This window comes from Rhipicephalus sanguineus, chromosome 11 (genome assembly GCF_013339695.2).
Source record: "Rhipicephalus sanguineus isolate Rsan-2018 chromosome 11, BIME_Rsan_1.4, whole genome shotgun sequence".
NCBI classification, from domain to species: domain Eukaryota; kingdom Metazoa; phylum Arthropoda; class Arachnida; order Ixodida; family Ixodidae; genus Rhipicephalus; species Rhipicephalus sanguineus.
The window spans coordinates 144,204,732-144,228,220 of record NC_051186.1 but is presented as its reverse complement, the minus strand read 5'-3'; the positions used below and the strand labels follow the sequence as shown (position 1 = coordinate 144,228,220).

Below are 23,489 nucleotides of genomic sequence, written 5' to 3'. Positions count from 1 at the left end.
GCTGCCGGTCTATCGATTTTACAACGGTTCAATGTGCTGAATTTGTTATATGTGGGTTCGACTGAATCCACTATTCAATTCGAGTACAGAATTGTACAGAATGTCATTCGATTCGTTATTCGAAATTTTCGAATATTCGTAAAACACTGCAAAAGTAAATGTGAAGTGGTTTGTATAAGTTTTACAATAACAATAAGAGCAGAGTTGAAGATAATTGAAGCAAGCACATTCACCCAACTCCGGCTACAGTAATAACAAAAAAACTGAAACATACAACACTCTTTTTAATAATAATAAGAATAATAGGAATAATAATACGAAGTGATTCAGAGGCGGAGGTATTCGGTGAGAAAGGCTTTGAATATCTTGTTCAGGTTGTTGATGGTCGGATAGTCTAGATTGTCTTCATTGTCCTCCAATGTGTGCCACACGTCCGGGAAGGGACTGGGGATCACGTGCACAATGGGCACATCTGAAAAATGCGCTCGAGTTAGTTTTGTTGGTGCACTACGTGCAACAACACGCTTTGTGCCTATAGCAAAAGCTAGCAGCTAGGCTTCCAAGGCACAGCCTGTACCCTGGAAAAAAATATTAGCATATTTCTATGGGGGATTCAAAGGCTCTCACAGAAAATTATGAAGGACGGCACATAAGCTTTCACAGCTGAAATGCACTATGAAAAACGAGCAAATTTTCACTTTTACACACACAGATAAAAAGGTAAATGGAAAAGGCTGAGCAAGTTAATCACTATGAACCGCCACAGAGCTGCCAACCAGACTCGACTGAATTTTGTACGGCAGCTGCTTTGTCACAAGACCAGCCATGGCCAAACAACTTTTGCTTAAGAATTTTTTCAGCATCCAATAATGTTCAAGAATTTTCAATGACGGCTGCGAGCCCTGCGTTAAAGTTAAAACATAGGATCACTAGCCACCAGAGCTGAAACAATGGCTTTCCAATTGAACTGAATGTTGGGAGAATTGGTGGCTATTTTTTCTGCAATCATAGTGCACACTATGATAAGGATAATGATACAGTGAAGTTAATGGATGGGCTTGGCAGTTTTAGGTAATGGGTGCTCGCATTGCAAAGATTTTGTTTTATATCAACTGTTGACAAATAAGTAGAGGACGAAGAGCGACGCAATCAACATCAGGATCGAGTCGGTGGGTCCAAATAAAGAGATGTCGGTAGGGGCATAATCATGGGGACAGCGGTTCAACCTTTTCTCTGCATTGTGGCACCGTAACACTGTGAAAGTGACCTTCAGAGGCGAGACCCAGCGGTATTTACGAATTCTCAACTGCATCTGAATCCTGGGGGCCTTCGTGACGCTTCCGTTGTGTGAGGCTGGTATGTGAAGCTTAACCGTCCACGAGACCGAGATCGTGAATGACATCTCGACAACACCCAGAACTTTGTGATGTGAAGCCTTTGTGAAGGATGAGACGTAGACACTTCGCCTCGTGGCGCTGCTGGCCATTGATTTCGTTCATTACTGATACTGCCACACACGCTCCTTTTGTTCTATGTTTTGTTACCGGCCCATTGCACGTGTAGCTGCTGCCTTGCGCAAAGCGGGCCAGAATGTCTGGGAAAGTTCTAGATTGTGGTAGATCAATTTGGTAAGATTGCGCGCATGACGGGAATGGTCGAGATTATTCCAGAGCGTGCGCGACCACCAGTGAAGAGGCTGGCAAGTTGGATGCGTGACGTATAAAAGACGGCGCATCACAGCGATGTTTAGTTTTTTTCGACGGCCGACGCTCTGTTCGCCGCTATCTGTGTACAGTGTGTATTGCTGTAGTTTGACGTTCCGTTTCGCGGCCAAAACTTCGGCCAAATAAAGATTTCCTTTCTTCGCACGCCCACTGCTGCCTTCGGCGACGTCACGACCCCGTGACAATACTTCAGCAGATCGTGGATGCCCCATTTCAAAGGCGGAGCCTAGTGCGCAGGGCGGTCATGCAAGCCATCGCAAACATCGAAAGTTTTGCATTTGGAGCGCCCATCAATGCATGAGTTGTGGATATTGATGGAACGTTGATTGACCAGTACGAGCTCCTCAGAGGAATTGATCATTTGGAGCTGCTGTGGAGGAAGGAGACAGTTATGTGCATGAGAATATTTGAGAAATGGTCATACACAGACATTAAAATATAGGCAGCCTCACGGAGAAGCAATAAGGCAGCGGATTAGAGCAGAAGTGCAGAAAAATACTTTCTCCCTGTGACCACCATCTGGTCATTGTATCTTCAATAGCGTAACGATGCGTTGTAGATGAGCACGCCGCCCAAGGCCACCTTGCAACGAACGGAGAAAGATGAAAATGGCATGCCGCGCGAGATGCTGTGGGCCATGTTTCAAAGCGAATTGTAAACAGTGTAATATGCTCGCTTTTTGCCTCTACCATTCACTCGCGACTCCCGTAACAATTTGGTGGAGCTGCGGGGTACAAAGAGCGCTGTACAACGGAGCTCCGCAGCGGTCGTCGACTCAGGAGTTCTCACGATGGAAGACGAGACTTGGGCTGCCACACCCCTGCACCGGCCGCGGAATGTCTGCCCCAGCCATGACAGCGCCTGCATCAGTCATGACAACGTCAACGATCGTCCTTACGCATTCGAAATACCCAGGGACGGTCTGCGGTAGGGATGCAGTCGACGTCAAAGATTGGTTTGCTGACAATGCACGCACCAGTGAAATCAATCGTTACAACCTGACGCTCATGATAGCCAACGTGCTGTTTTATTAAAAAGGCACAGCAAAGGTTTGGTTCGAGAACCACGAGGAAGAGACTGCAAGATAGGAACTTTCAAGTATAGTATTCGTAACTATTTGGCAAGCCCATGGGTTGAAACGCAACCACCCAGAAAGAGCTATCGATCCGTGCTCAGACGTCTACTGAACCATACATATCGTACATACAGGCCGAGCTGGCTCTCTGTCGTAAAGTCGATATTGCCATGTCGACAGTGGCAATAGAATAGTACAAGTTTTTAACATCTATTGATTCTCTTCCTCATGACTAACTGTTAATTGCAGTGGAAGAATGCATTGACCGGTATGGTAGCACGCGTTTTCAATGTGTGTGGCGTACCTGTGCGCAAGCTTTTTAGAACTTTTATCTTCTTACCTGAAGACATCGTATATTTTATGGGAAGACATGCCGTTCACCCAAACAGAAGGCATTTATATAGGGTCCTGCATTGTCCCCATTTTAAGCGAATTTTTTTAGCTATGGTTGACAAAGCTGTGGCTGATAGTATAAGTACCTCAACATAATCAAGGTTCACAGATTTGAAGACGACTATATCATCCAGTATGACAAAGATACCGTAGTTAACCGGTCACGCGCACTGAATATACTTTCTCGTTTTCAAGATATCTTTAAGCCCCTAACTCACAAGCATGAGATGCCCGTTGGCAATATAATCAAGTTCTTGGACATCAATTTTAGTTTCCACCCAGATCGTTTTTGCTGGCGCTATCAGCCTCGGTGCAATAAGCCGGTCCCGCCATACAACTCGGCATACTCCAAACTAGATAAAAGCAAGTTATCTTTAGAGTGTTCAAACTTTGTTGCTGAAGCTTTGCTTAGAAAACTTTGCCAGTGTCCATGACCTCAGCCAGCCTCAAAGACTAATTCGAGAAAAGTTGTCATCCCGTACTTCCACAAGATATCGCACAATTTGAGAGAAAATGGCAGAACGATCCAAAGTAAAACTGTTTTTTTCAGCCCCTCGTAAACTACTAAGCCTGTACCACCGCAATGATACTGATAGATAAGGTCAAAGATAAGGTCACCTACATTCCTTGCAGAAGTAACGTTGTATATAAGATCCCCTTTTCTTGTGGTAAGATATTGACGCAACCTACATTCAACGTAGGCGCGCCGGACGTTTCCTACAACCCTTCTAGTTGTCCACGGGAAGAGAAAGAGAAAGAGGATTACCGGTGAATGCAGTGGGCTCTGACAACACAGGCGCGTGCGAACGGCACGGGACTCGAGAAGAAGTGTGAGACTCTGTTCTAGACAGTATTCTATAGAGACATTCTCGTTGTAGCTATTTGAGTATAGGGCCCAAGTTTGCCCGAACCAAGCGCCTAATTAAAATTACACCATTTCCCGCTAAAGGGGACCATGAGGCGATGCGAAGCCGGAGCACTTGCACGATCGCGTTCCGTTGGCGTTCTTTGGGCATGCTGCCGACCTCGCGTCGTGGAACGCGAAGAGGAACGCTATGCGCGTCTTGTCTTCCCTCTAGCCTGGCCGTTAATTCTCACAGGGCGAGCGGGGAACGCAGTCGGCAGGCGTGCGAGAGGGGGGCAGCGTAGGAGAGGAGAGAGAGGGGGAGGGGACGCACATGCACTGGTGCTCATCGCGGCGTTGCGCAGGAGAGAATTTCGGCATGTCTAGCCCGCTTTTCAGAGGAAGAGTGGAAAGGGGGAGGGGAGAGGGGAAGTGGAGAGGGTATGCGCATGCGCAGTAAGGGTGGTCACGCCGCACACCACCACCACCGGATTGAACTCCGCCATAAGATACTTCGCATCTAAAAGTGCTTTCTTAAACTGTGCGCGACAAATCTGGTCTTCTGAAGTTGGAGGAAGCAACCCGGAGCCAAGCAGACTCGGACCCTGCGAGCTGACTCCTGTTCACCAGCGCAGCAGTCGTCGCCTACGTGGTGAGGACCCCGAGTTTTCCCCTTTGGATTCCACAAGGACAGCAACAGCTGTTGACGGAGACGCTACCGAGATGGCCTCTCAGGCGATGACAGCACAGATTGTAGTGGATCCGCCGATGACGCCCGAACCTTTCCACGGTGACGCATACGAAGACGCAGAGGACTGGCTCGGACGCTTTGAGCGCGTCGCGAGGGTCAACGGCTGGGATGAGGAGCGCAAGCTACAACGTGTTTACTTCGCGTTGGAAGATTTCGCCAGAACGTGGTTCGAAAATCACGAGACGGCCATCTTATGCTGGGATGACTTCCTACGGGAGCTGCTTGCTACATGCCCAAGTACAGATCGCAGGGAAAGAGCTGAAGCCGCTCTCCAAGCACAAAATCAGCGGAATAATGAAAGTGTGGCCATGTATGTAGAGGACATGTCCCGTCTCTTCCGCCGAGCAGATCCCAACATGAGCGAGGACAAAAAGCTTCGTCATCTGATGCGAGGTGCGAAACAGCAACTCTTTGCCGGTTTAGTTCGGAGTCCACCGTCGCTGAGTTCCGTTCTGAGGCGCACACATTCGAAAGAACGTTTAAACAGCGAGCGAGGACGTACAACCGGTATCTGGGCATTGCCTCCGTAGACGCAGTGCCGACTGTATTCGGAAAAACCGTGGAGTTCTTACGTGAACTGGTGCGATCTGTAGTGCGAGAGGAGCTCCAGAGGCAGGGGCTCGACCATCGCGCTCCAGCTGTATCGTCACTGGCCGATGTGGTGCGTCAGGAAGTCACATTGGCGGTTCGAGATCCCCAGCCCATTCGGGAACCTCAGCATTATGCCGAGCCAGAAGCGCCACCACAGCGACCGCAGAGAGTCTCATACGCCGATGCACTACTGGACCTCCGGTGCGTATGGACGTCGCAGCCACTTCTGTGTACAACACTACGCCTCCCAGCACGCTCCCTCCACCCGATGGGAAACAACGGAAGACTGATATATGGCGCACTCCTGACAGAGTACCTCTTTGCTACCACTGCGGAGAGGTTGGTCACCTTTATCGAATGTGCCAATATTGTAACGGGCTGAAAAGGACAACGAAGAAGACAAGAAAGAGGACGACGTTGACAGAGCATGAACGCTGGGCGCCGTCTTGCTAGCCGCTGAGTTTATTCTCTGTATAGATATTGTAAATATATTGTCCTCGTAACATCTTTGGTGGGGGTGCGGGGTATTCACTTCACGCAAGACGAAGCTTCGCAGCGGGCGTCTAGTTGCCTCTTCAATGGCGACGGAAGTCAACAATACCGACGCTTCAGCGACTACTGTGCCTCCTCCAACCGGCCCGTCAACCCTCATCTTGGAGCCCCCGAGAGACCCAGGTACCTTTTCGGGCACCGATAGCGTTGACGTAGAAGACTGGCTAAAGACATACGAGCGTGTGGGCGTACGTATGCGATGGGACCCAACGCTCATGCTGGCCAATGTGATCTACCTAAGAGACACCGCGAAGGTCTGGTATAAAACGCACGAGGAAGAGCTGACCAGCTGTGAGTTATGGAAGCAAAAGCTTCGGGAGCTATTTGGCAGACCTCCGAGACGACAGCGCTCCGCCCAAAAAGAGCTCGCGTCTCATGTTCAGACATGCACCGAATCCTACCTTACACACATTCAGGACGTGCTTGCTTTGTGCCGCAGGGTGGATTCGCAGATATCCAAAGCCAATAAGGTTACCCATGTCATCAAGGGTATAGCAGATAATGCCTTTCACCTGCTTGTATTCAAGAATACATCTACCATACAAGACGTCATTTCTGTATGCCGGCGCTTTGAGGAAGCCAAGAGGCGCCGTGTTCTCCACCAGTTTACACGCCTACCTAACACGGCTGCTACATCCACCTGCGAAGACCCCCGCCTGCCTTCTACGGAAAGTTCCAGTGATGTCCGCATTGTCCGCCGGGGAATCGAAGCCGCGGCTCCGCTCACGTCACCAACCCTCAACTCCGACAACTATCACGCTACCGTCTCCCTCATCCAGACCGTCGTACGTCAGAAACTGGCCAACGTCGGCCTCAACAACATCTACTCAATTCATCGACCTGAATATGCTCCCCCAACTCCACCTGTAGCTGTCACACCGAACCGACGTTTTTCCGCTCCCCCACGTCATCGTAACCCGGCGGAATGGCGCACACCAGACGACCGGCCAATATGCTTCAACTGCGGTCGTGTTGGCCATATTTCTCGTCACTGCCGTTCTTGGTCTAACTCGACACCATGGCCTTACTTTCCGTCCCATCGCCTACCTCCCGGTAATCCACGCTCATCGCCGCAAACACAGCCGCTCACGCCTGACGACACTTCTTTGCCCACTCGACTCAGCCGCTCACCTTCGCCGCAACGCCGTTTTTCCCGCTCGACCCCATCTCGTCGATCGCCGTCCCCAAGCTCCTTCCGGCGCTCACCTCCGGAAAACTGACGAGAGCAGCTCCTAGAGGTGATGCTGCAATCACGACCCGATGCCAAAATCCTCTAATGACCCTGCCCGCACATCGGAACCTTATCAATGTAGACGAGGACAGTGTACCAGTTACGGCCCTTATTGATACTGGCGCGCACGTGTCTGTCATGAACGCTGACCTCAAAACACGCCTAAAAAAGTCGTTACTTCTGCCCCAAGCCCTGTGGTCCAACTGCCGATGGTGGAAAAGCTGCCGTAATTGGTGTGTGTTCAGCTCGTGTGACCGTCGCCGGACACCACACATCGGTTATGTTTTACATCCTAGAACATTGCCCTGACGACCTAATTTTGGGACTTGATTTATTGCCAGAACACTCGGCCTTGATAGACAGTTCTGCCGGCGTGTTGCAACTCGCTCTACCTACTGTTGTTGACCCACCCGGTTGCCGTCCAAGCCGGCTCTGTTCCGCAGAACACATTCGCTTTCCTCAACGGACAGTTACTTACGTCGGCGTCCCACCTGTACCCGACGGTGACTATGTAGTGTCTCCCAATCTTGAAGTCCTGCTTTGGCAAAACGTTGTGTTTCCGCACACTCTCGTTACTATAACGGACAACGCATCCAGTCTACCGCTTGTGAATTTTGGCCTATGTCCACAAGTTCTGCCTCGTGGCATTTCACTCGCTGAAATCATGCCGGCGGCAGACTGCCACATTTCAACACTAAGTTACGACAGAGATTCGTGCGCAAAGAAACCTTCCCCTACTACTCCATCAGAACAAGGTGCCCTAACTCAGATGATTGCACCCGACTTACCGACCCAACATGCTGATGAACTGCGCGCTCTCATTGCGTACTTTTAGGACATCTTCGAGCATGGCGACCGCCCTCTCGGACAAACGTCAGTTGTTAAACATCGCATTGATACAGGCGATGTGAGACCATTCCATCGGCGACCCTACCGCGTCTCCCATACTGAGCGACACATCATTCAAGAAGAATTCGACAAAATGCTTTCTCGGAATATCATCGAGCCTTCCTGCAGTCAATGGGCGTCCCCTGTTGTACTTGTTAAGAAGGACAAGAGTTGGCGATTTTGCGTTGATTATCGGCATTTAAACAAGATCACAAAGAAGGACGTCTATCCTCTGCCACGCATTGACGATGCCCTGGATTGCCTTCACGGCGCACAATATTTTTCTTCAATCGACCTCCGCTCCGGGTACTGGCAAATTGCCGTTCACGAGATGGACCGTTAGAAGACGGCCTTTACCAGTTTAAAGTGATGCCGTTCGGTTTGTGCAATGCGCCCACCACGTTTGCACGTATGATGGATGCCCTTGTGCATGGCTTCAAGTGGGCCATCTGCTTCTGCTACCTGGATGACGTAAGCGTTTTTTCTCCATCCTTTGTGATGCACCTTGAAAGGCTATCCAAGATCTTATCTGTCTTCCGTAAGGCGGGCCTGCAGCTAAATTCGGCCAAGTGCCACTTCGGCCGTCGTGAAATTTTTGTGCTCGACATCTCGTTGATTCCTTCGGTGTTTGCCCTTATCAAGATAAAATACGGGCAGTGAAAGATTTTCCTGTGCCAACTTGTTCCAAAGACGTTCGCAGTTTCTTTCGCCTGTGCTCTTACTTCCGTCGTTTTGTCAAAAACTTTGGCGACGTCGCGCGCCCTCTCACTCAGCTCCTCAAAAAAGACGCTGCCTTCGTCTGGGGTCCTGAGCAAGCGGATGCGTCCTCCAATCTAGTACAACTCCTTAGCTCTCCACCTATTCTCGCTCACTTTGACGTATCAGCTCCAACAGAAGTTCGTACCGATGCAAGTGGTCATGTCATCGGTGCAGTCCTGGCCCAGACACAACAATGTCGGGAACGCGTTGTTGCCTATGCCAGCCGCCTTCTTTCCCCTGCTGAGCGCAAGTACTCCATTACTGAACGCGAATGTCTGGCGCTCGTTTGAGCAGTCAGAAAATTTCGCCCCTATTTATACGGCCGGCCATTCACAGTCATCACTGATCACCTTGCTTTGTGTTGGCTTTCGTCCCTGAAAGACTCTTCGGGCCGCCTTGGTCGTTGGGCTCTGCGCCTCCAAGAATTCGACTACTTAGTTGCCTACAAAACCGGCCGCTTGCACCAAGATGCCGACTGTTTGTCCCGATATCCTGTTGACCCACCAGACAATTCTACGGCCAACCTTTCTACCAACCTCCTCTCTCTGTCCGCTTTTCACGACATTGGAATCGAGCAACGGCGGGACACCTTCTTGCACGATATCATCCAAAGGCTAACATCCGCGACGCCCGACCCTTCCCTTCGAATGTTTGAGCTTCGCGACGGTGTATTATACCGTTGCAACATGCATCCTGACGGCCCGGACAGACTACTGGTCGTCCTCCTCACCTGCGCCAGACTGTTCTCGCCCAGCTTCACGATATGCCAACAGCCGGTCACCTCGGCGCTTCACGGATTTATGACAGAGTTCGCCGGCGCTTCTTCTGGCCTGGACTGTACGGCGACGTCTCCCTTTATAGTGATGCCTGTGATCTTTGTCAAAGACGGAAGAAACCTACTACCCATCCTACCGGACGCCTTCAGCCGCTCGACATACCATCAGAGCCATTCCACCGTGTGGGTGTTGATGTCCTTGGCCCTTTTCCTACGTCCACTGCGGGAAATAGGTAGATTGCAGTAGCAACCGATTATGCAACCCGATGCGCGATCACACGGGCTCTTAAAACTACAGCAAAGTTAGAAATTGGGCTAGTTGGTGGTATATGTTGGAGGGGAATTGCGCTACAGTTAACTGAGACTTAAGAAAGCTAGAGGACGGACGAATGTAATGAACACGACAAGCGCAAACTATCAACTGAATTTATTGAAAAGAACGTTGAAGGGCGAAAATTCTATGAAAGGGGACAACAGTCAATCTACGAAGGGAGAGGGCGTTACAGTCTTCTTAACAGGTATCTTGCGCCACACGTGCCTGGTGTGGGTGACGTCAATGATGCTTGTTTCTTCTGATGAAGTCGATTCCTTGTGGGGTTAGTAGAATGGAGCATGAACTGACGCATGCGCTTTGCTGGTTAGTTATATGGTAGGCCTCCCATATTTCTCTGGTCTTCTTGTGCTTTGATTTGGCTAATACTGCAGTTTCTTCGAACTTTGGGCTGCATCCGCATTATCTGCAGTGCATTGACAGGTTGCCTGTTATTGCCGTTTGTTGGCATGCGTAGCGGTGCTCTTTCAGCCATTCGTTCAGACACCGACCCGATTGTCGCGCGTATGCCCTGCCACAAGTCAGTGGGATGGAATACACTAGGATAAGGCTGAGATAAACTACTCGACGACAGAAAAAGAATGTCTTGCAGTAGTGTGGGCCATCGGTAAATTTCGGCCATAATTATATGGCAGACCTTTTCGAGCCATTAGCGACCACCATTCACTGTGCTGGTTGGCGAATCTCAGACCCGTCTCGACGTCTAGCAAGGTGGAGCCTACGGCTGCAGGAGTATGATATAACGGTCGTATACAAGTCCTGGCACAAGCACAGTGATGCTGACTGTTTGTCGCGCGCACCGATTGAATCTAGTGGCCCTATTGCACAGAAAACGAACAAGACTTCCCTTTTTCGGGAGCTGCGACTTCGCGCAGATGACAAAACATCAGCAATCTGACCCTGAGTTACTTATGCTAATGAAATACTAAGAGGGGCAACTTGTTGATGTTCCACGTGTTTTTTCCCGTCGCTTGTCATCAGAAATAACGTCTTGTACAAAAGAAACTTTGAGCACAATACAGAGACATTCCTGCTTGTCGTCCCTCCAGTGTTACGACCCGAGATCTTGGAAGCGTACCACGATGACCCTTCAGCAGGACACTTAGGAGTGACCAGAATTAGCACGCATTCGCACGAAATATTACTGGCCAATATCGCAGATTTCTGTGCAGCACTATGTAAGAAATTGCCGGGATTGCCAAAGGCGTAAAACACCACCACTGAAAGCAGCTGGTCTCCTCCAACCTATAAAGCCACCCGAAGCTCCATTTGCACAAGTGGGAATGGACGGCCCATTTCTTACGTCGACAGTGCTGATAAAGGACCAAGGAACCGCATTCACGGCTGATTTGAAAAACTCCATTATGAGAATGACGCACACCAGTCACAGAAAAACAACAGCGTATCATCCCCAAGCAAATGCATTGACCGAACGGCTCAACAGAACGTTGACTGATATGTTGTCGATGTACGTGGACACAGAGCATCGAACTTGGGATAAAATACTACCGTACGCAACGTTCGCGTACAATAACGCTGTATAGGAGACGACTCGCATGACACCGTTTCAACTTGTTTTTGGCAGAACTGTTACCACGCCCCTAAATGCAAATGTTGATGAAAATTCTGACAACGACCAAAATACCAGTGACTTCACGAAAAGAGCTGAAGAAGCAAGACAGCTTTCGCGACATCGCATCCAGCAGCAACAGGAAGCCGACGCCCGTCGTTATAATTAACGACGAAGAGACGTCAAGTACGCTCCCGGAGACAAAGTATGGGTGTGAACTCCAGTACGTGTACGTGGGCTCTCGGAAAAACTACTCAGACGTTATTTTGGCCCCTATAATGTACTTCGCCAGCTTGATCCTCTGAACTACGAAGTTGTCCCAGAACAACAAGTAGCATCATCGAGGCGGCATCGCACAGGAATTGTGCATGTCGTCCGAATGAAGCCGTACTACGACATACAGTGATCAAACACCACTGCTGGACCATGTCTACTTTCTCAACAAGCATCATGAATGCTACCCTGGAAAAACTACCTCACAGCAAGCATCGGGACGATGCATGCTGTGAGAAGGGGTAATGACGCAACTACATTCAAAGTTTCCTAGAACCCTTCTAGTTGTCCACGGGAAGAGAAAGAGAAAGAGGATTACCGGTGGATGCAATGGGCTCTGACAACACAGGCCCGTGCGAACGGCACGGGACTCGAGAAGAAGAAGAGGTGTGTGGGAACTCTGGTAGAAGACAGTGTTCTATAGAGACATTCTCGTTGTAGCTATTTGGTTGTAGGGCACAAGTTCGCCCGAACTAAGCGCCTAATTAAAAGCGCTTTCTTAAGCTGTGCGCGACAATATATATAGGCCATACCTGGAGGTGACTTCATGACAGGATTAGAAAGGACAACAACAATGTAAAAAATGGGCGCGACTGATATCATGCGATACATTGTAAGACCTGTGGCTGTCCACCGGTTTTCGGCGCATGTACTGTCGTCTCATAAGTAAATGATAAGTTGACAAGAGAAGTCATTGAAGCTCAAAACATTGTTAGATTAGGTCCTGACTGCGTCACCACGTCGTCTGTCAACTTAACAAGCAAAGAGTTAGCGTTTTTACGAAGCTGATAATTGTACATGCCTGATGGCGCTGGTGCGGTGTAGAATTGTGAGCTCAAAGAAACAAAATTTTGTTCGTAGTTCCCGCTCTGTGTGTAGTAGTCTCTTGGTCCCTGTGCTGTTTGCTCAATTCAATGCTTTGGATCATGAACGAACATGGCCAAATATCAGCCAATTCAAATGAAGCGCCAAAAGTAGGAGCACAGTCCTACGAAACTACGCAGTTCTTTCACGTACGTAGGCTCGGGGAACTCGGTCAAGGCCCGAAGCTTCGCCGGATCGGGCAGAATTTCGTCCTTGGACAAGACGTAGCCTAATATTGTCAGCTGCCGAGCTGCAAATCGGCACTTCTTCAGATTCAGTTGCAGCCCGGCGTCGCTCAAACGCGTCAAAACATGCCGAAAGCGTTGAAACTGCGCGGAAATGTCCGAAGCGAAAACGACTACGTCATCGACGTAGCACACGCACGTGTGCCATTTTAAGTTGCGCGGAACGGTATCCATGATGCGCTCAAAGGGCGCGGGCGCATTGCACAGCCCAAACGGCATTGACGTTGAACTCGTACAAGACGTCGGGCGTGATAAAAACTGTCTTCGGAGGAGCATCGTCAGCCATCGGTACTTGCAAGTACCCTGAGCGTAAATCGAGAGATGAAAAAAATTCTGCTCCCTGCAGGCTGTCGATAGCGTCGTCTATTCGCGGTACTGCATAAACGTCCTTACGAGTGATCTTGTTCAGTCGTCGGTAGTCGACACAGATCCGTACAGAACTGTCCTTGTTCGCGAAAAGGACGACAGAAGATGCCCGAGGGGCTGTTCAAGGGTAGAATAGCATCGCGTCGAAGCCTGTCGTCGACTAGCTCGTTGATTACACGGCGCTCTTTGGGAGATATGCGATATTGTCACGTGGTCGTGACGTCGACGAAGAGAGCAGTCGGCATGTTCAAGATAAAACACTTTAGTTGGCCGAACTAGTGGACTGGAAATGAAAGTCAAACTACAGCAATACACGCTGTACACCGATAGCGCCGAACAGGGCGCCGGCCGTCGATAAAAACTGCTCATGGCTGAGACGCGCCGCAGCCTTATCACCGGTAGTCGCGCAAGCTCTGCAATAATCTAGGCTGTTTGCGGCCTGCGCGCAATCTTGACAAATTGATCTACTACAATCGCGAAGCATCTCGAACACTGCCGCGCGGTCAGCGCCGAGCGTTGCTAACCGTCAGTGCTGTTCAAACCCGAATACATCAAAATAAAACAAGAAGCGGGCGTGGCGTTGCCCTTTCTGAAAAAGCATCGTCCCGATGCTTGTGACAGAACATAGAAGGGAAAAAAACAACAGCATACACAAAAATTACAATAGCAAAAGGAAAAGTAGAGTCCCCAGGTTGGCTAACGCGCAAGAAGGGCTTAAGGCGCACGACATGGACGACTTCAGGTCGTACACGGCGTCGCAGGAGTTCGTAATGCCGTCCGGGATGACCTCGTAGTCAAGAGCGCCGAGACGTCGAAGCACCTTGTATGGCCCAAAGTATCGCCGAAGAAGTTTTTCACTGAGCCCACGTCGGCGTATCGGCGTCCAGACCCGAACACGTTCACCGGGTTGGTACTCCATGTGGCACGTCGCAGATTATAGTCACGGCTGTCGGCCCTCTGCTGGTTCTTGATGCCCAGGCGGGCGAGCTGTCGAGCTTCTTCGGCGCGTTGCAAATAAGCGGCGACGTCGAGACTGTCTTCGTCGGTGGCGATTGGTAGCATTGCGTCGAGCGTTGTTGCCGGGCTCCTTCCTAGAACAGCTTGTACGGCGTCATTTCCGTCGTTTCTTGCATGGGCGTGTTGTATGCGAAGGTCACGTACGGAAGGATGGCATCCCAGGTCTTGTGTTCGACGTCGACGTACACAGGCGTCCACTCTTAAAGGAAACATCGGAGCGTATGGAGGCAGCTCGGCGCCGCCGCCGGCCGTCGGCCGCCCGCAACGAGATTCGCGCAGACGCAGTGAGCACCGTGCCCGGTGCTCTTTCGTCGCGTCAGCGGTTCTCTTCGCGACGATTCGCAGCGCGGAAGCAGACGGCAGCAGACGACGAAAGAGCACGACTCACAGCGAGCACTGCGCCTGCGCAAAACTCATTGCAGCCGCACGCCGGCGGTGGCGTCGAGCTGTCGCCACACGCTCCGATGTTCCCTTTAACAGTGGACGCCTGTGTACATGGCCAGCATGTCAGCGATTGTCTCGTTTAGACGCTGAGTGAGGCCATTTGTCTGCGGGTGGTAGGAGGTTGTGCGGCGGTGGCTTGTCTCGCTGTATCTCAGAATTGCCTGAGTTAGGTCCGAAGTAAAAGCGGTACCTCTGTCCCTGATGAGGACCTCTGGGGCGCCATGACGTAGGACGATGTTTTCAACGAAGAACTCGGCTACCTCGGCGGCAGTGCCGTCGGGCAGGGCCCGTGTTTCGGCGTAGCGGCTCAGGTTGTCGATAGCCACGACGATCCACTTATTACCGCAAGTAGACGTCGGGAACCGCCCAGGAGGTCCATGCCGATCTGCTGGAACGGTCTCTGGGGTGGCTCGATCGGCTGAAGAAGTCCGGCTGGCCTTGTAGGTGGCGTCTTCCGTCACTGACAGTCTCGGCAAGTCTTTACGTAGTGGGTGACGTCGCAGTGAGGCGAGGCCAGTAGTGTGATAACGTCTACTGCGTGACGTTCCACTTCGTTATCAGCTGCGCTGACGTGGCAGCGGATAAGCAACCGCATGCCTATAAAAGCGTGGCCCAAGAATAAACACTGATTATTCCTTGTTCTGCAACTGCTCGGCTTCCTAACTCTACTACACTGGCGACGAAGATGGGATCCGTTCGGCCGCTTTCCACGTGCTTCTTCTGTTGCTGCTGAAGTGAAGACGACGACGGCGTGGGCGTCACTACAATGGCGAAGGTGGGAAAAAATGACATTTTTGATGAAAGGAGTGATAGCTTCGAGTCCTACCTGGAAATATTTTAGCTTTACGTCGCGGCAAATGTTGTGACCGAAGGCAAGAAGCTAGCCGTATTCTTGACACTTGTAGGCCCTCGAGTGCATGAGGTACTGAAGAACCTGTTAATACCAGACTCGCCAGCCACCAAAACGTATGACAAGGTAACGACCCTGTTGAAAGGCCACTACAGTCCCCGAAAGGCCGTGATAGCCGAAAGGTGCCGATTTAACCGAAGGGTGCAGTTGGAACAAGAGACTGTGGCTGAATTTGTGGTGCAGCTAAAGCAGTTGGCCAGAAGTTGCGAGTTTGGAAAGTTTCTCCACGAAGCGCTTAGAGACAGACTTGTCGCTGGGCTACGCTGCACCGATACACAACGTGAGCTGTTCACAGCTGAAGAACTGACATTCGCAGAGGCGTGTAAAATTCCTTTAAACCGTGAGCTAGCCTCCACACAGACCCGGCAAATGTCGTTAGAAGAGCACCAAGGTAGTTCACAAAAGCGCTCCGGACTAGAAGTTGATGTTCTCAGGCAAAGCAGTCGTAGCAGGGACAGCTGTCGGGGCAGAACTGATGACCCAGAGTGTTTCCGTTGCGGTAAACGCCATACTTCGCAAAGTTGCCGGTATCGCAAGTATAAGTGTCATAATTGCGGGGAGCAAGGCCACTTGCGAACAATGTGCAGGCAGCGCCCCAGCAGAACAAAGGCAGTGAATGCAATCGGTAGTCCGAGAGAGGATTCGGACGAAGAGCAAGAAATATACAGTATAAAAATCAATGTCTGCCTACTATGTCACTGTCAAAATTGAAGGACAAGCCTTCAAGATGCAGATAGATACAGGATCTTCCGTCACCGTCATGCCGAAATCAGTTTTTCAGCGCGAGTTTCCTCAACTGACTATCAAGAAAGCGACTGTTCCTTTAAGGGCATACACAGCGGAACTAGTGCCGGTTGTAGGATCAGTGAACGTGCGAGTCGAGCACGGTGGTCAAACTGACTCCCTACCTGTGTTGATAGTGGACGGTGGTGGACGAGAGTTGCAATGTCTGCTTGGTCGCAACTGGTTGAGGAAGCTTAAATTGAACTGGCTAGAAGTTCGAGCCGCAGAGCAAGATCAGACTGTGGATGAATTAATGAAGAAATTCGAGGCAGTGTTTTCGCTGCAGATCGGGTTCATAACAGGCTATAAAGCGCAAGTTCTCTTGAAACCAAACAGCAAGCCAGTCTTTTGCAAGGCTCGACCAGTGCCATTTGCGCTGAAGCAAGCTGTGTCTGAGGAACTGGACGCCTTGAAACGAACTGGAATATTGACAAAGGTCACAAGGAGCAATTGGGCAACTCCTTTGGTGGTGGTAGCAAAAGATGGGGGAGGAAAAGTACGGCTTTGTCGCGACTACAAGGTCACGGTGAGCCCTGCGCTACTGACTGAGCACTACCCTCTGCCTCTGCCAGAAGATTTATTCGCAACTTTAGCAGGCTCAAAGGTATTCTGCGTTCTTGACCTTGCTTCCGCTTACCAGCAAGTGGAACTTGACGAAGATGCCAAAGGTATTTTAACGGTAAACACACACCAAGGCCTTTACCAATACCAGCGGCTCCCATATGGCATCGCAAGTGCACGTGCCATATTCCAGTCACTCATGGACAGGATCCTCAAGGGCGTCACTCAAGTCGGGTGTTACATCGATGATGTCATCATAGGAGGGTCAAGTATCGATGACTGTCGGCTAAAGCTGGAAGAAGTGTTGACCCTGTTACGCGATCACAATGTGACGCTGCGCATGGAAAAATGCAAGCTCTTTTGCAGCGAAGTTCGCTACCCGGGCCACGGAATTTCAGCGGAGGTAATCAGGCCACTGGGATCAAAAGTAAGGGCGTTAAAGGATGCACCCGAGCCCACAAATGTCACAGAGTTGAAGTCTTTCCTTGGAATGATATCGTTATACTCAAAGTTCCTGTCTAACATGGCAACCAGAGCTGCGCCGCTGTATGAACTTCTGAGGAAAGGAAAGCGTTGGAATTGGACGGACAAATGTGCGCTCACGTTTCAAGAAACGAAGAACTTGCTCACGACCAGCCCAGTACTCGGCTTTTACGATCCAAAAAAGCCCTTGGCTGTTAGCTGTGATGCGTCGCAGTATGGGCTCCGTGCAGTTCTCTTCCACAGACTTCCAAATGGCACAGAAAAACCCGTCGATTTCGCATCCAAAACACAATCGCAAGCTGAACGTGGCTATTCCCAGATCGAGCGAGAAGCGTTGGCGATTATTTTTGTCCTCAAGAAATTTCATCGCTATCTATATGGGCAGACATTCACGTTGTTCACGGACCACCAGCCGCTGATAGGCATCTTGGGGCCAGGAAAGCAAGTTCCCTCTTTAGCGGCCGCTCGCATGCAACGATGGGCTTTAATCTTGGCTTCTTATCGTTACGACTTGAGATATAGAAAAGGATCTGAAATGGAACTTGCAGATGCGCTGTCGAGGCTGCCTATTCCAAGTGGAACCGAGACAGAGGAGACAGATACCCTCGCTCTTTTTGAAACAACGGCACTGACTGCTAAGGACGTCGCTAAAGCATGACTGCACGCTTAGCAAGGTTTACCAATATACTTTGGAAGGATGGCCAGCGCAAGTCGAAGAGGCGGAGCTCGTACCGTACTATAATAGGCGTTTGGAACTACGGTTGGAAGCAGGTTGTGTCACGTGGGGAAGTCGAGTTATTGTGCCAACAAGGTTGCAGGACGCCGTGTTAGGACAGCTGCATGCAGAACACCCCGGTGCGTCACGCATGAAAATCCTAGCACGTAGTCTGCTATGGTGGCCAGGGCTCGACGCAGACATAGAAAGAGTAGTAAAGAGGTGCAGCATTTGTCAAGAGATGCAAAACAGCGCTCCTCCTCCCCCACTGGAGCCATGGCCATTTCCCGCCCGATGCTGGCAGAGAGTGCATGTGGATTTTTTCGACTTCGAAAAAACATTCCTGTTGTGCATTGACTAATTTTCAAAGTGGATCGAAGTGTTTCCTATCTACTCAACTACAGCCGCGAAGATGACTGAGCGCTTGCGGAGCTTGTTTGCTTCTTCGGATTCCCTGAGCAATTGGTTTCCGATAATGGCCCCTAGTTTTCTCCGCAGGAGTACCAAGACTTCCTCGACGCCTGCGGTAGCCGGCGCACCTACAGCCCGCTGTACCACCCGAAATCCAATGGGCCTGCTGAAAGGGCAGTGCAAACCGTTAAGAGGAGCCTACGCAAGCAGCTAATGCACGACAAGGGGAGCAACAGCAGGCCGCTGAGGGAGAGACTGGACGACTTCTTCCTGGCGTATCGGACCACGCCTAACACTGCAACAGGCAAGTGTCCCGCCGAACTGTTTCTGAAGCGAACGCCGCGCACGAAGTTGTCCTTACTGTGGCCATCGTTTCGAGACGACATGCAGAGAAAGCAGGAAACGGTGAAGCGGCAGCAGGACGGACGGAGATCGACTTTCCTTTATTTAGAGAAGGAGACTGGGTATACATGAAAACTGTCAGGCAAGAGAAGGTATCGTGGACGGAAGGGCGAGTAGTGCGGCCAGTTAGCCCTCTCACCTATCTGGTAGAGACTCAGAACACAGTCCGGCACATTCATGTTGACCATTTGCGCTCACGCAGTCATTCCCAGTATGCAGGATCAAACATCGCTACAGAGGCCCTGAGACGACCCTCGACCGAGGACTCGGCAGGTCATCGGGAGGCTCCCACCACGCCCACCACGCTCCAGCAGGCGCATCCGGAGGCGGACACGGCAGACCATCTTCCCGATGACTCGACTATGGTGGTCCCGCCGCCAACAGAGGGGCAGGAATGGCCCCTGCCTGTGGCTCACGACGTACATCCTCAGACACCAGCGGAAGAGCCTTCTGATTCTTCACCAGCCCTGCGCAGAAGCCAGCGTGCACGGAAAGAGCCAGACCGGTACGTGCCTCACGATTTCTGGCACTGAAGATAATTAAAGAAAACGACCTTGGGGGAAGGAATGTGATAACGTCTACTGCGTGACGTTCCACTTCGTCATCAGCTGCGCAGACGTGGCAGCGGATAAGCAACCGCATGACTATAAAAGCGTGGCCCAAGAATAAACACTGATTATTCCTTGTTCTGCAACTTACACTGTTGTTTCTTTGAGTACGGTAGCTCGGCTGCCTAACTCAACTACAAGTAGTACTTTTCTTGTATTTTCGCAAGCGTGCGGGAAACACCGAGGTGTCCAGCCGTCGGGTCATCATGTAGGGCCTGGAGGACTACTGGTCGCAATTCTGAAGGCACCACAAGAAGGTACTTGGCTCGAAGTGGTGGGAAGTTCTTCTTGTGGAGAACGTTGTTGCGTAAAAAAAAACGACGCCAGTGCTCGCTTGATTACTTTTGGAACCACGGCGGTCTTGCCCTGAAGGTATTGCATAAGGCCTCTGACTTCCGGGTCGGATTGCTGTCGTTCAGCGAAGTCGTCGGCACTTATGGTTCCCAAGAAGCAGTCATCATCCTGTTCGTCTTGCGGCGGTGAGTCCAAGGGGGCACGAGACAGGCAGTCCGCGTCAGTGTTTTCTTCCGGACTTGTAAACGACGGTAACGTCGAATTCTTGAAGTCTTAGGGCTAGTTTACACAGCCGTCAAACGCTCCGTCACGTCAACGTCACGGCGCCGATTTCCGTCAGGGGAGAGGGTTTCCGAGACGTTTTCTCCGGAAAAAACGGTTGACGGCGTCGTAGAGCAGTGCTCTACGTTTCCGTCGCCGGCACGGGGACGGAGCCCCGCCCCTAGAAAACGGACCAATCAGAAGTTTACGTTTGGAGTTCCGAGTTCTGAGAAGAGCCACGCGTCTAGCATACAGCCCCCAGGTCCGTGGCCTTGAAACACTGAACGCGCGCCTTGCTGAATGGGCCATAAAACGGGGGGACAAGTGGTTGCATTTGTGTGTGTGTGTGTGTGTGTGTGTGTGCGCGCGCGCGCGTGCGTGCGTGCGTGCGTGTGTGTGTGTGTGTGTGTGTGTGTGTGTGTGTGTGTGTGTGTGTGTGTGTGTGTGTGTGTGTGTGTGTGTGTGTTCGTGGTGCGAGGAGGAGCGCCCAGCGGAGTCGGGAGAGCGCCAGCGAAGCATTTGAGCTGCGTGGACAATTCCTATTTTGGTGCATCAGTCGGTCAACACTGCACAAAAACGTGCTGCTGTCGACGCTGCAACCGCCGTAGTCTGCTGTACGTTTTTTGACGTGACGGTGACGCGACGTGTGCTTTGACGCCTGTGTGAACGAGCACTTAGGCTCCACCGTGCGAGGCGACCTGAAGGGTCCTACAAGTTAGCTAGCCAACACAAGGCGTGGTGGTCGCTCACAACGTTGAAGGGCCTGCCGTACAGGTAGCGGCGAAACTTGGATGTAGCCCAGATGATGGCAAGGCACTCCTTTTCTCTTGTGGAGTAGTTGCCTGCTGCCTTAGATAGCGACCGGCTGGCATAGCTGATAACTCTTTCCAGTCCGTCAATCCTTTGCACAAGGACGGCGCCGAGTTCTACGCTGCTTGCGTCAGTGTGAATTTCCTAATCGTCATATTCGTCGAAATGCGCAAGTATCGGAGGCGTCTGCAGGCGTATTTCTAGTTCTTGATAAGCCTCGACCTCTGCCGTTTCCCACCTGAATTCGACGTCGGTCTTCGTGAGTTGCGTCAGTGGCTCGGCGATCCATTGAAGAAACGTCTTTAATAGGCGCACAAGCCCACAAATCGACGTACGGCCCTCTTGTCGGTGGGCGGCGGAAAGGCAGCAATGGCAGCTGTTTTCCGCGGGTCCGGGCGAACTGCAGACTTCCTAATGACATGGCCGAAGCACAAGAGTTCGTCGTACGCGAAGCGGCACTTTTCTGGCTAGAGGGTGAGTCCGGAGGTGTTGATTGCGTGAAGTACAGCTTCAAGGCGGTGGAGATGTTCGTCGAAGTTTGAGGCAAACACGACAACGTCATCCAAGTACACAGGGCACGCCTACCACTTCACTACTGCGAGCACGGTGTCCATAACACGCTGGAACGTCGCAGGTGCCGAACAAAGAGCAAAGGGCATGACCTTGAACTCCAAGAGGGCGTCTGGTGTTATAAAGGCGGTCTTCTCTCCGTATCGTCGACTTCGATTTGCCAGTAGCCGGTCTTAAGGTCCATCGAAGAAAAGTACCTCGCGTTGTAAAGTCGATCAAGGGTGTCTTCTATCCATGGGAGAGGGTACACGTCATTCTTCCTGATTTTGTTCGGGCATTGATAATCGATGCAGAAGCGTAGGGCCCCGTCCTTCTTCACTAACACTACTGGTGACGCCCGCGGACTCTTGGAAGGCTGGATGATGTCGCGTAGCATTTCGTCGACTTGTTGCTTCATGGCCTCGCATTTTTGCTTCGAAACTCTGTACGGTCTCTGGCGGAGTGGCCTAGCACTTTCCTCTGTTATGATGCGGTGTTTTGTGACTGGGGTCTGCCGAATTCTTGACGACGACGAAAAGCAGTCCTGGTATCGCAGGAGCAGGGTTTTGAGCTGTTCTTGCTTATGCTTCGGAAGGCTCGGGTTGACGTCGAAAGCTGGCTGGGGAGCTTGGTTCGTCGGAGCAGCCTCGGAAGAATCGGCGAGGGCGAACACGTTGGTGGCTTCCACAATTCCTTCGATGTAGGCAACCGTCGTGCATTTGTTCACGTACTTGTACTCGTTGCTGAAATTCGTGAGCACCACTCTTGCTTTCCCTCCTTCCCTCCACGTAGCTCGGCTATTCCTCTTGCGACGCAAATCTCGCGGTTGACCAACAAGTGCTGGTCTCCTTCAACGACGCCTTCCAGGTTTGCTGATTTTTGAATGCTGACGGAAATCATGACGCCGGTGCGAGGGGTGACGATGACATGGTCTTCCAGGAAAATCAGGTGTGCTTTCCTGGCGGTGTGTGCGGTGAGAATGATTGTTCTGTGGATAGTGTTATCGATATATTTTGCATTTGTTATTGTTGTGTTTACCATGGTATATACTTTGATTCAAGGCAGTGACTTTATGCATTGTATAACTGACGCATTGTATAACATTGTATAATATTGTATCATCACTATGTAACACTTCTGTGAAATTCATGCTGCAACATGTGCCCGAACTACCGAAGGGAAGTTGGGCCTTCGTCAAGTCTATTAAGACACATTTAGCCCAATTTCCTCGGTATACAGTGTTCGCTGTACACCGGAATAAAAAATTTGATTTGATATGATTTCATTTGATTTGATTCGGATCTCAGATACGGATATCGAGCAACGCTGCAGGGCTACGAAGTTCGCGGGATAAATCCGGTTGCTAATGGTGCGTCTTGCTGCGCAGATTTCCTCCAGCGTTACGAGGTGACCTCCAGCTGTCCAGAATTCGGGGCCTTCCCAGGCTGTCCTAACTTTCTTCAGCTTCGTAGCGAACGGTCTACTGATGACAGAATAGCGGGCTCCGGTGTCGACGAGAGCTGTGACGCTTTGGCCGTCGATAAGAACGTCGAGGTCGCTAGTTCCTCGTCTTGCGCTGCAGTTAGGTAGTGGCGTCGGGTCACGGCTACGTCGGCTTGTTCCGCTGCTTCCACGTTGCGTCGTCAAGTCTACTTCGGTCCGCGACGTTTCGTCGTCAGTGATCTGTCTGGTTCGCGTCGTGTCCTGAAGGTTTCGTCGTGGCGTCGTCGTCGGCGGCGGAGCATCTTCGGTATTTCGACGTACAGCAACCGCACCTCCATCAGTTGCTGCCCTTACTTTGCCGGATACGGGTTAGGTGACCGGCCCCGGGTTGGGCCAGTGTATCGCCGGCGTTGGGAGGGGCATATCGGCCTAGCGACGGCGATCGGGAATGTCCTCAGCGGGTGCACTGCGCTCCTGCCAGATAGTCGGCGATGTCACGTGGTCGTTCACCATGCTGCGGCCGCGGCGCGTCGATGGCAAACCAGCGCAGTCCCATCTGTCGGTAT

General features: G+C 51.2%; 1 protein-coding gene across 3 annotated transcripts in view; it reads right to left on the bottom strand.

The window, feature by feature from the left end:
• Positions 1-292: 292 nt before the first annotated feature.
• LOC119375584 (glutaminyl-peptide cyclotransferase) overlaps positions 293-23,489 on the bottom strand; it is a 354,571-nt gene continuing 331,374 nt past the window's right edge. For all 3 annotated transcript variants that reach the window (XM_037645800.2, XM_049420407.1, XM_049420405.1), the window contains one exon: positions 293-472. In XM_037645800.2, coding sequence (XP_037501728.1) covers positions 327-472 — 146 coding nt within the window. In that variant the 3' untranslated portion in view covers positions 293-326. The remainder of the gene's footprint in view (positions 473-23,489) is intronic.